Raw genomic sequence first — 16,061 nt, 5'->3', positions numbered from 1 at the left:
ACGACGGTAATCTTACGTCACATTCTTACTTTATTTACGCCGTATTCGTTTGATCAATATTGTTTCAATAAAAAACAAACACATCCCAAGTCAACAGACTAACTCTAAGAATATGAGAAAAATTGAAATCATAAAGTAATACAAGAAAAATAAATTACACACAATAAAAAACATACAACAAGAATCGCTCGTTGATCTTCAACAATTATGCGTTGGGTGCTATTGCAGTGTCAGCTCTAGTTCCTGCGCTCAAGCTGATTTCCCATTCTCTGTTTGTTAAACGTAATCTTATTCGGAATATTACCAAGCCAGAAATCACGCTCATAACAGCTAACACGCCTGTGTATTTTACTACGTTTTTCCCTGAAGAAGGCTCTTTTTTGTTCTCTACCTTCCTCCCACTGCACAAAATTCAAAACCAATGTCTAAAGATACAAACGCTTTTATTTTATTTATAAATTAAATTACATTATAATTTTCTATCACCCTAAGAATTTTTTACTTTAAATTATGATCAATCTTCAAGTATATTTACTGCAGAGATTTAACAAGAATAAAACTCAAATTCAATCCATACAAAACAAGATAAAATCTTCAATCAAAAACTTACCATAAATTTATCACCAACTAAACTTTCTTATTTGTATGCATAAACTCGCAATTCCCAACAAATTAATATAACTTATTTTGTATAAAACACTTATTTTGTTAATATCTTGAAAAACATTCGTCACTTCCACACACAATATAGTATTTTACATGTTTCTGATACAACAGGCCTTGGATGATGAAATCTTTCCCAGAATTGCCTCAGCATCCACATCTAAGATGGCGTGGGATATACGTAACTAAAAATACAGTATCTCCGTTGTTTTCGACGAATAGTATATTTGGTCTCATAAATGCCTTTAAGAATTATTTCAATTCCAATACTATAAAAAAAGAACTACAAATATTATCAAAAAGAGTTTATCTTTGGTCATGAAATTGTGAAAAAAAGTTACCTTTTGGAGGTGGGACAGAAAGTGACGGTATAATTAGGAGATGAACAATTGAAGAAAGCATGATCATGAGAGTAGACGTGAGCGTCGGAACATGCGGTCTTAAAAAACAGTGAACTGAGGCATGCTTCAGTTTTGCACGTGTTTTTGCAAGCAACTGCCTCTCCATCCCTAATCACCTTAAGTTCCGTGGGACAAGCCGCGTTCAAGTCCGCCAAGCAACCCGTCGCCAAACACTTTCCACCTGTGGGAGCCACTCTCACCGGAAGGTTGAAACCTTCCACAAGGCTGATGTCATACAACTTCATCTGGGACGTTCTATTAAAATCAAACTCCACCAGAGTAACTGGTGGGAAGGGGTTCGCGCTGGCGCATTCTACCGTTGACGTCCCGCAGTCACCGGTGACACATGAGAACTTGCCGGTGATGTCGATGGAGCAAAGGGTCCGACCCCACAATCGGCCGGACCAAGCGGGAGGCACAGGGAGAGTGTTGGAGTCACCTGGTAGGAGGGCGAAGCCGGTGGTAGGAAGCGGCGAGCTTCCGGCTCCGGATAAAACTGCTGGCCACACTGTGTAGGTGCAGTTGTTGGTGATAGTGAAAGTCTTTGAATATAATCCTGTAGCACAATTAAGCAATTTTAGAAGAAAAGAAACTATGATTATATATAAGATATAGGTATATGTATCGATATGCACCTGATGGCAATAGGAAGAGAAAACCAATGAACAATATGGAAAAGGTTTTAGTTGAAGAAACCATAGTTGATGAAGCGCAAACAAAAATATACCCAGGATAGAGAGATGTGGTATAACAGATTGGAAGATTGAAAGGTATATATAGTGTTAATGTATAATTCTTTCACCATATATATATATATATATATAATAAGACTACTATACCATCAAGTATATATACGGTGAAAGAATTATACGTAAGGTGTAATAGTTTTATTCTATAGATTATATTACCAGTTTGTTTTTAAATTCATTCCTTGAATTCTTCCTTTTTCAATGATGTCACAAAGCTTTGCACCGTGTATATATATATATATATATATATATACGGTGAAAGAATTATACGTAAGGTGTAATAGTTTTATTCTATAGATTATATTACCAGTTTGTTTTTAAATTCATTTCTTGAATTCTTCCTTTTTCAATGATGTCACAAAGCTTTGCACGTGTAATAGTTTTATTCTATAGATTATTACCAGTTTGGTCAAACTTGTTTCTAAATTATTTAAACATCGTTCCTTGAATTCTTCCTTTTTCAATGATGTCACAAAGCTTTGCACTTATAGTTGTCATATACTCATTTTGTGTAATGGGCAGCAGCCACATCAGCAAATGATGCAAAATATTGGACGTGACAATTGCAAAATTTAAAAAAAAAAAAGAAAAAGTTTAATAATTTCGAAAGTATATGCAGAATCGTCTTAAATATGTATCATATTGTTTTTTATTCTAATTAGTTTCCTTTTTATGTAAAATAAGTTGATTTTGACCTTATCATTAAATTCAGTGGACGACGTTAAAATTTGTGTGTCTTGACTTGCTGACTGCATAACTTTTAATAACGTACACAGTCTGATGGTATCAGAGCCTAGTCTCTCCCAGTACGGTGTGGTTCGAGGACGAACCAAAGCGGAAGTTGGTGGGCATGTGACTTCCGGGCACTGACGAGGGCGGGGAGTGACGCCGGTGCAAGAGGCATGGTGCAGGGGGCACAGACAAGGAGCGACTCCTGGCAGGCTTCAAGTGGAAGGGGTACATGGACGAATCGAACATACACCGGAATGAGAGGGATCTGGAGACTGTGTAGGTATGGGACTATACAGTTGAAGGATAGCTTAAAGGGATTGATTTGCCTACTCATATCACCAAATGCATTTGCTTTTCGGTAGCCTAATTCATAAGAACTCCATGGTTAAGCGTGCTTAGCCTGGAGTAATTTTCGGAAAGTGTGCGAGTGAGGACAAAAGCCTGGTGGTGAGTTGCCGGGACGTTACAGAGAACACTTCTATGAAGAGAGAAGTTGAAATGAAACGACCAATGTTCCCTGTGGCTATTTGAAAAGCAATTTTATTAAGATTGATAACTTTTCTTATAGATATATTTTTTTAATCATACACAAACATTCAATACTCTTTTAACACCAATAATAAAATAATGTTTTTATTTTAAAATATAAAATAATTTAAGATGAATTAATTAAAAATATAAATATTACTTTTTTATAAAGTATTGGATGTCGCAACCGGAATCGCGACGGGACGACGATCCAAAAAAGAAACGAGTTTTAGAAAAAGAGATTTGGAGTCGCCACCATAGTTTATTATGGAAAACTACGGAAAAACCATAAAATGATAAGACACGGTCCACAAAAACCAGATTCTAGGTTCGGGAGTCGGTTACGTGTAGGGAATGTATTAACACCCTACAACGCCTGCCCTAAGGCAGTATCTTTAACTAAATACGCGAATATGATGTGGTTTTCAAAATGTTTAACTGTCCCCTAAAATAAAACTCTAAAGAAACAAAATATATTTTTTAGATTTTTGGGCCCGACAAGGATTGACCTTGCTCCTACGTATTCTCATTCAGAATGAGAAATCAGGGTTACATAGTTCTTTTGAATCTATTTGACAAATTTGTTTGGAAATTGTTTGAAAATTTGTTTCAAATGATTTTGGATAATAGGGAAGTGAAAGAGAAGAGGTTTTTAGCACAAGGACAATGCGTACGATCACACATGTGCCTAAACCTTTAAAATATTTTTTATCATTATTATTTTTTAGAAAAGGAGAAGAAAAGGTTTTAGCACAAGGACAATGCGTGCGATCACACATGTGCCTAAACCCTAAAAACATTTTTATTATTTTTTTTAGAAGAGAAGGAGAAAAGGTTTTAGCACAAAGAGGATGCGTGCGATCACACATGTGCTTAAACCTTAAAAACATTTTTACTATTTTTTAGAAGAGAAGAAGAAAAGGTTTCAACACAAGAACAATGCGTGCGATCACACATGTGCCTAAACCTTTAAAATATATTTTATTATTATTATTTTTTTAGCAAAGGAGAAGAAAATGTTTTAACACAAGGACGATGCGTGCGATCACACATGTGCCTAAACCTTAAAAACATTTTTATTATTTTTTTTAGAAGAGAAGGAGAAAAAGTTTTAGCACAAGGACGATGCGTGCGATCACACATGTGCTTAAACCTTAAAAACATTTTTACTATTTTTTAGAAGAGAAGAAGAAAAGGTTTCAGCACAAGGACAATGCGTGCGATCACACATGTGCCTAAACCTTTAAAATATATTTTATTATTATTATTTTTTTAGCAAAGGAGAAGAAAAAGTTTTAACACAAGGATGATGCGTGCGGTCACACATGTGCCTAAACCTTAAAAATATTTTTATTATTTTTTAGAAGAGAAGGAGAAAAGGTTTTAGCACAAGGACGATGCGTGCGATCACACATGTGCTTAAACCTTAAAAACATTTTTACTATTTTTTAGAAGAGAAGAAGAAAATGTTTTAGCACAAGAACGATGCGTGCAATCACACATGTGCCTAAACCTTTAAAATATATTGTATTAGTATTATTTTATAAAAGTGCATTTAAAAAGTGGATGAATATTTAAATGGAAACAAAAGAGAGAGAATAAAAATAAAAAATAAAAATAAAAGGATAAATAAAATAAATAATGAAAATAAAGTAAAAAGTAAAAGGATAAAATAAAATAATAAGTAAATAAAAAAAAAGGTGCGGAGGTGCTAAATAAGAAACAGGGGTGCCTAAACAAAAAAAAATGAACTGGGCCAAAGCCTAGGCGGAGGGGGGTGCGAAAATGAGAATAAGGGGGCGCAGAGAAGAAATTCGTTTTATTGGACGTAGGGGTGAGAAATGGGGGGTGCGCGTAGAGAGAAAAGGTTTTAATATATTTTTTTTTGTAAGCTGGATCAGAAGGCCCAAGGCCCTTTTCGCTTCTCAAATCTGGAAAACCCTAGGGGTTCTCACATTCTAACTCACTTCAGACGCTGATGCACTCCAGAGACTCAAATTTCCCATGGACGAGAAACCCTAGAGGCACTCACCACTCACTCTGCCTCGGCCTCCGTTCAAACGACCGGCCACCGTGACGGATCCCCGCCCAGTCCAAGGCGTCACCGGCGACCAGGCGCCATCGGAGCCGCCGCCAACTCTTTCCCTCTTCCTCTTCGCGCACGGGAAGTTCTCCCCCTTCTTCGTCGAACACCGCCTGAGCGAGCCCAGACGTCTCGGACCAAGACACCACCGGCGTCGCACGTCACAGCCAAGGTTGCCACCGGATATCGCCTCCACTGGAACTGGCCGCCGCCACCTCCGAATCGCGAACCAGGGTCACACCGGTGACGCAACTCGCTGCCGGCGTACGTAACTCTTTTCTCCCTCTTCTCCTACCGTAGTCGCCGCCACCACAGAGGCGGAAACTGCCGCCACCAAGGCCACCACTAGTGGGGTTCCACAGTTTGTATACCATACGAAACGGCGGGGTCCGGGATTTTTGTTCTGATGCTGTGATTCGTATGTGATTGGCGGGTGAATATGGACTGTAAAGGATGGGTTACTGGGATTTGGGTCGCGATGCAAAACATTGATTTGCAGGTTCGGGTTTGTGGTTAAAGGCGTGAAGATTTCTTGCACCGCAAAACTGGGAATTGGGGGAAATGGTCGATGGTTATCCCAAGAAGTCGAATGGTGGCGGTTTGCTCGAGAGGACAAATTGTGAATAAAATGGCAGGGAATTTGTAATTAACGTATATCGGTATACTCAGATTGAGAGGAACCTATGGAGGAACCTATGGTCAACTAGAAGAACAAAACCGCTTCTATTCTTTTAGTTTTTTATAAGAACTGATACGGAAATGTATCAGTTTTTGCTTTGCTTTTTGTTATGTGTTTTCTGGGTAATGGACATTAAAGTCATGCTAGGGAATATATACCTATATCCTATTATCATTCATATCTGATGTTGCAGGCATTGAAATTACATATTGGGTGTATTGTGATTAACAGGTGAAGTCACAAAAGAGGCAAACGACTATGTACTAATCAAACATCCTTCATACATATCCAGACAGCATCATTCATTTATACCCAACATCATTCATTTATATCCAACATCATTCATTCATATCTAGACATATAACAGAGGGCATGCATTCACATAAGACAAGGCCAGGAGTTTAGACAGAGAAACTTACCTTCGCAGCTTCAAACGGAACTCGTCCTTTTGGTTCTAGCTCCCTCTGCCCTCTTCGAGTGATCTTCCTTTTTTGTTGTCCCACCTTCTTCCAAGCGTAAGAAGGTTGAAGGCAAAACCGGGTTCGGATGACCGTGAGGTCTCCTCTTGATTACCAAGTCGCGGTGATAGACGATGAGGGTAAATCTCTAATGTTCTCTGATGGTGAGTCTCTCTCCTTTTTTTTTCCGTTCTTCCTCCCCTACTTTTTTATTAACTGTGATGAAGCCCCCCAAAAACCAAAGCACACTCCTTCCTGTTGTACTGCTTCATGGGAACTCTCGGATATCCTCTGGCGCGGGATTTTCTTTTGTCTCTTTTCTTTCTTCATGTTTCCATGTTTCCACTTAAGAATTTTCAAGAAGAAAAACAAGTAACTTTTGCACGCTATCACCGTGTAAACACATTCTAAGTATTCACTGCAACTGATGGCTTCAGGAGGAGGGAACAGAGTTGACCTTGGGATTTTACTTTTCCCTTTTCCTTTTCTTTCACTTCCTTTTTTTTATGTCAGTATTGTAATGCAAATGTTTTTTTTTATATAAAAAAGTAATCTTTTCTTAAATTTAAAAATAAAAATAAAAGCAAATAAAAAGGAAAACAACAAAATAAAATAAAGGCTTAATATCCTATTTTGTCTCCAGTTCGTTCGAAAATGTCAAATTAGTCCATCCTTTAAAAAATGTGTCAATTACATCCTCACTTAATAAAATTTACATGAGTGAAATCCCTTGCGTTAATTCTGCGTTAATTATTTTGCATCAAGATAATTAATAATTAACGCCGTTTGTACGGATTTAACAGAAGGGATTTAATTGATACAAATTTTATTAAGTAAGGACGTAATTGACGCATTTTTTAAAGGATGGATTAATTTGACATTTTCGAGCGAAACTGAGGACAATATAGGGTATTAAGCCTAAAATAAAAAGTATAAAAGTAAAATATAAACTAACAAAAAAAAATAAAAAATAAAAAATATAATAAAATGAAATAACATAAAGCAAAATGAAATAACATAAAATAAAATAAAGATACAACAAAAAAATAAGATAAAATAAAACAAAATGAAGTAAAAATGAAAATAAGAATAAGAATAAAATAAAATATAAACACGAGAGGAAATAAATAAAAACGAAACAAAGTAAAAACAGAGGATAAAAATAGTAAAAAAAGGAAAACAAAACAAAATCATTATTTTTTTTTGAGGCTTCGTATCATATTTATCTTTGTCCGATTATTTTATTTTATTACCCCTTTCTAACTCTAGATATTTTTTAACTACCCAGACGAAATTGGATATTAACATAGGGAAAAGTAGAAAATGAAGAATTATACTAGTAAAAAAAATTCTGCTTCTTGCTGTACCTAATATCCTTCCTTGATTGGTTTAATATAGATTATTACCAAGGAAAATGTTTTGTTGACAACCCATATTTGCATTTTCATTGGGTTATTTGTTTAAGTTTTTTAAAAGGTTTAATAGCCAATTTAGTCCTCACTTTGGTTGAAAAATCTCAATTTAGTCCCTCGTTATAAAAGTGTTTTGAATTAGTCCTAACTTTTAAAATAGTGGGTCAGATTGGTCCTTTCTGTTAAATATAAGTTAACAAAATTAATGGATGATGACGTGACACAACTTAAAGCTAACGAGGAACCAATCTAACACATCAGCTTTAAGATGTGTCACATCATCATCCATTAATTTCGTTAACTTATATTTAACGAAAGGGACCAATCTGACCCACTATTTTAAAAGTTAGGACTAATGTAAAACACTTTTATAACGAGGGACTAAATTGAGATTTTTCAACCAAAGTGGGGACTAAATTGGCTATTAAACCTTTTTAAAAAGGAGGACTTTCTCTTCAAGGACGTTTTTGAAAGGAAAATTTTATTTGGTGGTTTCATTTCATCGTTCGTCTCTCCTTCTCAGTGTTCCGCTCATCATCGCCGTTGAAGTTGGTCTGATAATCACATTCTCCCTTTCAAACTCTCTTTTTCTGTTCTTGTTAGCATTCGCTCTCTGTTTTTGTTGGCGTCATTGTCGCGTTCTCTCCCTATTGCATTGCACTTCTTTGTCGTTGTCCCATTGTCCATCAAGGAGTAAAAAGGTGTGTTTTTTGTCAAAGGTTTTGGGTTTTGGCAGTGTTGAGGTTGGTATACTTTGACCATCAAAGTTGTGTAATTGAACCATAATACACTTCATTGTTAACAATGAATGGTACAGAATACTAAATATTATTAATAAACTCAGTCATCCATATAAGAAAATGGACTAAATAACGTCAATAACCCCTTGAAGCACGCTTGAGGATAGCAAACTGACTCTGGGGAGCCACGTTATTTAAACCTTTTCTGGAGAGAGAAATAAATGCTAAAAATTGAAGACACCATGGGCCTAAAAAAAGATTGGACCCTCGTGCTATATTTTATCTAAGAGTGTTGCTCCCTCTACCACCACCAAATGCTCCATACACCACCCGATACATAATTTGTTCTTGCACGGATGTTGACATCCGTTTACATATTTTACATAATTTGTTCTTGCAAATTTACATACTTTTTTAGAAATGTTTCGAAAATTTTGTGAAGTTATTTCCAAAAGTAATTTGCATACTATTTAATCTTTTTCTTCTATTTCATTTTAATTTCGCTTTTACTTGTATGGGACATCAAACATCATGTAATAAGATGTTTGAAAAGGACAATAAATTGGTCATTTATGCAAATTAACTTTTAAAAAAAGAAAGTAGATAGAAAAAGAAACAACCTTATATTCTATCTGTTCTAGATGATCAAATACACTAGCGTGAGAAATCCCTTGTTGAACTATGCCCAACAACTACCAATTCTAGTTGTGTTTTGGCTGCCATCTAATTCTGGTTTCATCTTCATCATATTCACAACTTCCTATGTCATCGGAAATTAAATCACAGATATTTTTCCGACGGGAGAAAGAAAGATTTAGTATATGCATTTGAAATAGCCTCTAATTAACTTCCATTATGGTGTTTTTGTTGAGAAGCTGCTCGCTACTTGCAGTGCTCTCTGGCAATGCCCTAATTCTTGGTTCAACCTTCCAAAGTACGGTCCATCATTAACAATATTTTGGTCTTGTCAAAAGCAATACAGCGGTTTGGATTGAACAGGTCCAACTTTAGCTTTCCACGATCTATTTATTCCCTACTTTGTATTCACCCAGAAAGCCGACGAATCATTCAAACTAATAAATTATTCTATCTTCACTCTTTTTTCTATACAAGAATACTAAACTACCATGGCCAACAAAACCTGCAACACTTTTCAATCTACTCTCAGGTAAAAATTACCTCAAGATAAAAAGTGAATTACAGTAGTAAAAAAGAAAAAAACTTAATTATCAAAAATTTAAGAGAGACCGTAAGGATAATAATTCAAAACCACTCGTTAATTTCTCTTACGTGACACCCTTAGATTACAGTTATGTTCAGCTTACGATTGAACCCAGATAGACCTCTATGGGGTCTGAGTAACAGTGGGAAAGGTGGAAGAGATGGATGAGAAGTATGTGAGTATGTGTACAGAATGAAGAGAATGATGGAAAAAAAAAAAGAATGAGTGAATGGGTGAAAAATCTTTACAAATTGCAATGAAAGCAAGGCAGCATTGGTGTTTTTGGTGCTAGTGATGTTTTTGTGATTGATGGGATCCTCTGGGGCCTCTGGACTGGTAAAGCTCCAACTTGCTCTTAGAATCGAGCAAAAGGGCCTCCAGAGTTTGGTTATGGGCGACGGAGGATTGCTTGGAGGCCCATTCGATGACTCCGAGGACTTCAGCCTGAGCAAGTTCGTCGCTGTCGGGGACGTGCATTGCAATGTAGGAGAGAAGAAGAAGCGCCGGAATCTGCACCATCTCTTCCCCAAAATAGACCAGCTGAATCAAGTGTTTAGCCCCGCCGGCGCTTATAATGGCCTTGGCGTGATCCACGTGCAGGTAATTCTCGGTGCAGGCGAATTTTGCCAGTGCAATCGACGCCTCTCTTGTCACCTCCGCTTCCCTTTCGTCCAGAAGCTTCACCAACGGTCCGATCATCCTTGTCTCAGTAGCCTTGAACGTTCTCGCCAAATTCCCAATCGTCTTGATGCACGGAATCAGAAGGATTGAATCCGAATCCGCTTTCTCGATTATCTTAACCACTTGATCAACCACGGCTTTGCAAGCGGGAGAGTTCGGCTTGAACGCCGATTTCCTCAATTCCGGATCTTTCTCTGCCACAGCCGTAATCTCCATCACCGCCATCGCCGAATTGTACTGCACAGCCTCTGTTCCTTTCTCAAGGAGAACAGCGAAACACAACAAGGCTCGTGATTCGGTGATGCTACGACAAATTGGGGAATTATCTTTGGCAAGTTGCCAGAGAGCCCTGGCTGCCATTTCCTTCATGTAAGCTTTAGTCCCAGGATCCTCCAGATCCCTCCCTTTCATGTTAATCCCCGAATGTGAATAGTTTCGCTGGTGATTCTGATTGTTGTTCCCCAGTTTACCGTCATTAGCAACTCCATTACTCTTGCTCTGATTCTGACTGGTTTCGTTTCCTTGCTTGTTGGCAGCGTGCATTGCAATTGTGCTGGTGATTACTCTGTGGAGATTTCGTGGTCCTTCACCGAAGGGATGCGGGATGCGTGTGGGAATTTCAGCTTCGGGGTGGTGATTTTGATTTCGAAGATTAGTGTTGTTGGTGTTGCTACTGGCGACGACGAGGGCGTGGATGGAAGTGGGTTTCTTGCTGACAATAGCGTACTTACTGTGTTCCTCCACGGTTTCGAAAGCGAGGTGGCCAACCAGCAAGGTCACCATCTTGTGCTGAGCGAAAAGGTCCTGAGACTTAGGGTAATTCGCAGCGAGCTCCGACACGGCCCACGCCACCACACCTTGCACCTTCATAGGACCTTCCTTCAGGATCTTTGCCAGCACCGAGCACGCCCCAACGTGGATCATATGCTCCACGCTCTCAGGATCACGCCCCAACAGACCCACGGCACGTGCCGCGTTCTCTTGCCCTTCGCTTTTCCCTTCCTTCAAAAGCTTCAGCAGGGGGCCCACCCCGCCCTCCTCGATTATCAGCTTCCCGTAGCGCGGATTGTCACTCGCCAGAGACACCAGCGACGCCGCGGCGTCCGACCGCTCCTCTGGGGCCCCCGTGTGGAGGGCGGCGATCTGCTCCCAGATGAAGCAGAGGATCGGCTCGTTCGCGGCTATGGGAGGGAGCCCCCCGAGGTACTCACCGCCGGCTTCGCCAGCCGAGACGCGGAGGAGCCAGGAGACGTCGCCGACGGAGTTTTCAAGGTGGGAGGAGACCTTGCGGAAGGCGGCGCTAGGGTTGAGTGTAAACACGCGGTTCATGAGAGCGTTGCCGCGACACTTGAGGACCAGGGCAAGAGCCTTGTCGAGGACCTGTTCGGTCTCTTCGATGATGCGGCGCGTGGGACGCTCGTAGAGTTCGGAACTGGCACGCGCCGCCTGACGGAGCAGCGCCGCCAGCTTTTCCGTCTTGGACTTGAGCTCGGCGCATTCCTGTTTGAAGGAAGTGGCCTCGTCGGCGGCTTTGGTGACTTGGTCGGCGAGCTGGATGGGTTTGGCCAATATTTTCTTGACTATGTCTCCCATGGGAGCAAATCAAGATGAAAATGAAAAGACTCTGAAGAAATGAATGGGATGAATGGTTTTTTATGGTTGGGATTTGATGAGAAGCAGACGCAGACTCTGAAGAAGCACAAGTTATTTTACGAGGTCAAACGCAAACCTTCTTCCCATCTCACTCCTCTTTTTATAAACAAACGGTAAGCTGTGACAACCAGACACGTCCTTTTCTTTATTTATTTCTGTACTAAAAAACTATTTTTTATTTTTTCGTGCTTTTGAAGTTTGATCTTAACCTACAAAGGAATCTACCTTAGCAATCAGAGAGATTCACAGCTGCCTTTTTCCCACAAAATCTGAACAACCACAGCACGTACCAACATGCACTTTCCCTTTTTTTTAATTTCTGTTTGGTCTCATTTGAGGTTGTAGTATCATTCACCCTTCACTTATCTCTTGTTAATTTATGGCAACGGGTAATTCTGATTCACATGGAGCTTCAATCCAACTACTACTTCACATACGTTATACATTTTATATCATAATCTAACTTATTTCATTCATCCTAGCATTTTCTAAAACACCAATTTTTTATCCCTTACTTCATCAATCATTTAAAAACATAAATTAATAACTTAATTCATTCATTTATTATCATTTTTAAGATATTAGTAGGGATAGCAAAGAAAGTGAAAGAATGTTTTTTATGTGAGGCAGATGTGTTTTGTCTCTCTATTGTGTGACTTCAACTTTTGTTACGACGTAGTTTATGTTACTAGTTTTTAAATTCTTTTTAAGTTTTAAATCTTTTACAACAATCTAATTCTCTTCCTACACTATTGTTGGGCTTTAGCAATCTGGTAGCCTGACCGCTCAACCTTCATTCCAACATGTTTTCATGTAAATTTCTATGTATAATATAATAGACTTTATGACAAAAAAAATCAAAACTAATGACCTAGCCTGAAAGCCTAGCAACTCGTGGGTCAGGTTAAAAATTTTCATCCATTTTCACTTAACAAAACAAATTATATTGTGTCTAGTTTAAACGATTGGATTGACCTATTTTGTCATCCCTAACTAATTATTAGTACACATTATCTATTAAAATATTCTTATCGTTCACATTTTCGTATTTCAATGCTTCCATACTCTTCTTGGCAATTAAAAATATTAAAAAAAACTAATTTAATAATTTATGGACCATTTTATCATTTAAAATAATAATATAAGCAGTTAAATATATCCTTGGTCTTCGTATAATTTATATATAGTTGTATTTTTAATTTGTTAGCCATTGATAAGTTTAAACCTTGTGATTATAAAACACTTATTATAATATTATAGTTCAAGAAAAAAATGTTTAAAAATTAAGAGTAAATCAATGTTAACAACTATTATTCTAGTTAATATTGTCATATGTCAATTAGATATATGACTAAAATTATAAATCTAAATTTGTGTAAATTCAATTTTAGTGAATCAATTTTGTAAGTTGAAATTAGATCTAAAGTGAATTATTTTAAGATAGTATCATATTCAATAAGTCTATCATAATAAAGTTTATTAAACCTATAATATAATTCATTATCAAGTTTTCTTTGTTTCACAATATTTCATCCTCAATGCAAAAGAAAATATATTAAAAATCTCACATGAATAAAAAATTGGATATTGATGAGTTAGTTTTTAACTACACAAGATATGAAATTTTAATTATTTTACATTTAGTCAATTGATATATTTAAATGTATATGATATAGAACATATTCATAGCATGATTAAGGAATTTTGTTAACTTTGGTTTTAGGACAAACAAATGTATTATATTATAACCTAGTATTGATGATGACAGTGTTGGAGATAATGACATGACATGACATAACCATACTTTTCGAGTAATTTTTTTTTGTTTCAATATACTTTTTCTTATCAAATACATTAGAGATCTTAGGAGAAAACTTTCATTCCATATATATTTATCATATAACTATTGGTAGTATAAGTCATACTTTTATTTAAGATTTAATCATTATTTTAAACATTGATTCATTTTAATTTTAATATTTCTTTTTGGTTAATCAAATTTCATTATATGTTAAATTAATTCAATATGATAATTTTTAATAAATTGACATTAACATTATTGAAAATATAATTACATATTAATCTAATAAAATGTTTGATTAATAACTTAATTTTACGTTTTTTTTCTAACTCAATTGAGTCTTTATGTTTTTTATATAAATACGAAAATCTTATAATTGAGTTAAAAAAATCTATTTATCTACTAATTATGAGAAAACCCAAAAGACATTATATCTCATCGTATTTGTTCAGATATATTCACAAACTAAGTGTAAAATAAGAAAAGTATAAAATATTTAAATTTATTTAACCACATTTTATTCTCAATCACAAATTTATAAATTCAAAATATTTGCAGACATTAATGAATGATTAAAAAAAGGTATATTTTACTTCATACATTGATTTGAAAAAGTTGTTATTTTAGAATCATGCTTATATGTTTCACAAACATATATACCAAATGATCAATAAATTTAATACATATTATGACACCGTTAATGTGAGGATTTAGTATCAATATCTCATTCATTAGAAACTATCTCAGTTAAGGTGATGATAGTTAAATTCATAAAATGATAAAAACATTAATTAATGTTATTTGGCTTGTTTATTTTTTATTTTTTATTTTTTTTTACTTTTAATTTGTTTGAGTTGTTGATGATAAAGAAAACCATTTATTAATGTTATTTGGATTGTTTTTACTCTTGGTTTATTTGTAAAGTTTGTTTGAGTTGATACTTATTGATATAATTATTTAAGTTTTGTTATATATCATGTGTTTTAGATGTATTGTTATGAGTATCTCGAATAGCTAAAAATTCTTTTGCTCAATTAGTGTAACATATATATAATGTTAATTTTATAATTTAGCTGGCATAGTGTTTTAAAATAAATTCATTTTTAACAATAACGACTAAAATTATTAGCAGTAATAGCTTTTGACAAATAGGTTTTGACCAATTAATAACCAAAATGTATATTAATTTTTTAATCATAAAATAAAATTTGTGATAAAACTTTAAATATTTTTCTTTTAAAAATAAAAACTGTAACTCAAAATAGCTACTCTTTTGGTTACTTACTACATCTCTAATGCATACACATATTGTAAATTTAGGTCCACGAGTCTCATAAAATATCTCAAAACAAGTATTGGGATAACATATAATTTAAGACATTAAATTATAAGAGTAAAAAGATATTTTTCCTATATTAAAAAACATATCTTCTTCCAACTAATAAATAAATAATTATTAAAAAAGACATAAAAAACTGTGACGTAAAAGAATAACTTAAATAAAACCAATTTTAGAAATAGATAAATACATTTTTTTATAATATAAAATTTCTGTGTCAGGGTAATATAATATCACCCATATGAATTCAAATAGTTATTTTGATTTGCCTTAAAATATCAACCATTTAAAAAGTAAAGAAGAATTAAATGTCTTCATTTATTGATATTTGACTCAAATATTTAATTAGTAATAATTACATTCAAACTATTTTACTGAAATATTTTATTTTAATACTTTGTAAAATTTAGTAATGATATATACAGACACAGTCAATATAGAATAACTTTGTTCCAGGTCAACTATGATCTGGTCAGAAAATTTAGATTAAATAGTTAGTGTAAAGGTTTTTCAAACTACTGCTAAAACAAAGGAAACATATGGAACGGAATTTTACCAGTTATTTAAGAATTTATTTGACCTTTTCAACGTTATTAAAAGAACTTGGACAGTGTGTCCAACCAAATTAAAAGACAAGTAGAGAATGAATAATAAATGTTATAACTATTATTATTATATTATTAGTTTTCTTATTTTCTATACTCTTTTTAATTTGGTCCATCTGCTCATAAAAAAATTCACTAATGTGACATTTAATTGTAAGTTATATTATGAGTAAAATGACATTATCAATATTTTTTTAATAATTTAATACCAATTTATGACGTAGATTACATTAATTTTCGTATAATTAGTACGCCATGATAGAATAATGATATTTGAGTGGTTAACTCTCAAGTGTATAAAATTACTTCATAACT

The 16,061-nt window shown here is 35.1% G+C and overlaps 2 protein-coding genes across 2 annotated transcripts; both read right to left on the bottom strand.

The window, feature by feature from the left end:
• Positions 1 to 10: 10 nt before the first annotated feature.
• On the bottom strand, positions 11 to 5,530 carry LOC108321252 (pathogenesis-related thaumatin-like protein 3.5). Its single transcript, XM_017552948.2, has 3 exons — positions 5,347 to 5,530; positions 1,005 to 1,620; positions 11 to 401 (listed from the first exon to the last, which is right to left on the bottom strand). Exons 1-3 carry the CDS (start codon positions 5,528 to 5,530, stop codon positions 206 to 208), a joined length of 996 nt encoding a protein of 331 aa, XP_017408437.1. The 3' UTR covers positions 11 to 205.
• Positions 5,531 to 9,695: 4,165 nt separating this feature from the next.
• LOC108321269 (uncharacterized) lies at positions 9,696 to 12,091 on the bottom strand. The gene has a single exon (XM_017552969.2). It carries the CDS (start codon positions 11,939 to 11,941, stop codon positions 9,956 to 9,958), a length of 1,986 nt encoding a protein of 661 aa, XP_017408458.1. The 5' UTR covers positions 11,942 to 12,091; the 3' UTR covers positions 9,696 to 9,955.
• Positions 12,092 to 16,061: the final 3,970 nt, after the last annotated feature.

Source organism: Vigna angularis, chromosome 10, assembly GCF_016808095.1.
Source record: "Vigna angularis cultivar LongXiaoDou No.4 chromosome 10, ASM1680809v1, whole genome shotgun sequence".
NCBI classification, from domain to species: domain Eukaryota; kingdom Viridiplantae; phylum Streptophyta; class Magnoliopsida; order Fabales; family Fabaceae; genus Vigna; species Vigna angularis.
The sequence above is the reverse complement of the archived record's forward strand: the minus strand, read 5'-3'. Positions and strand labels throughout refer to the sequence as shown.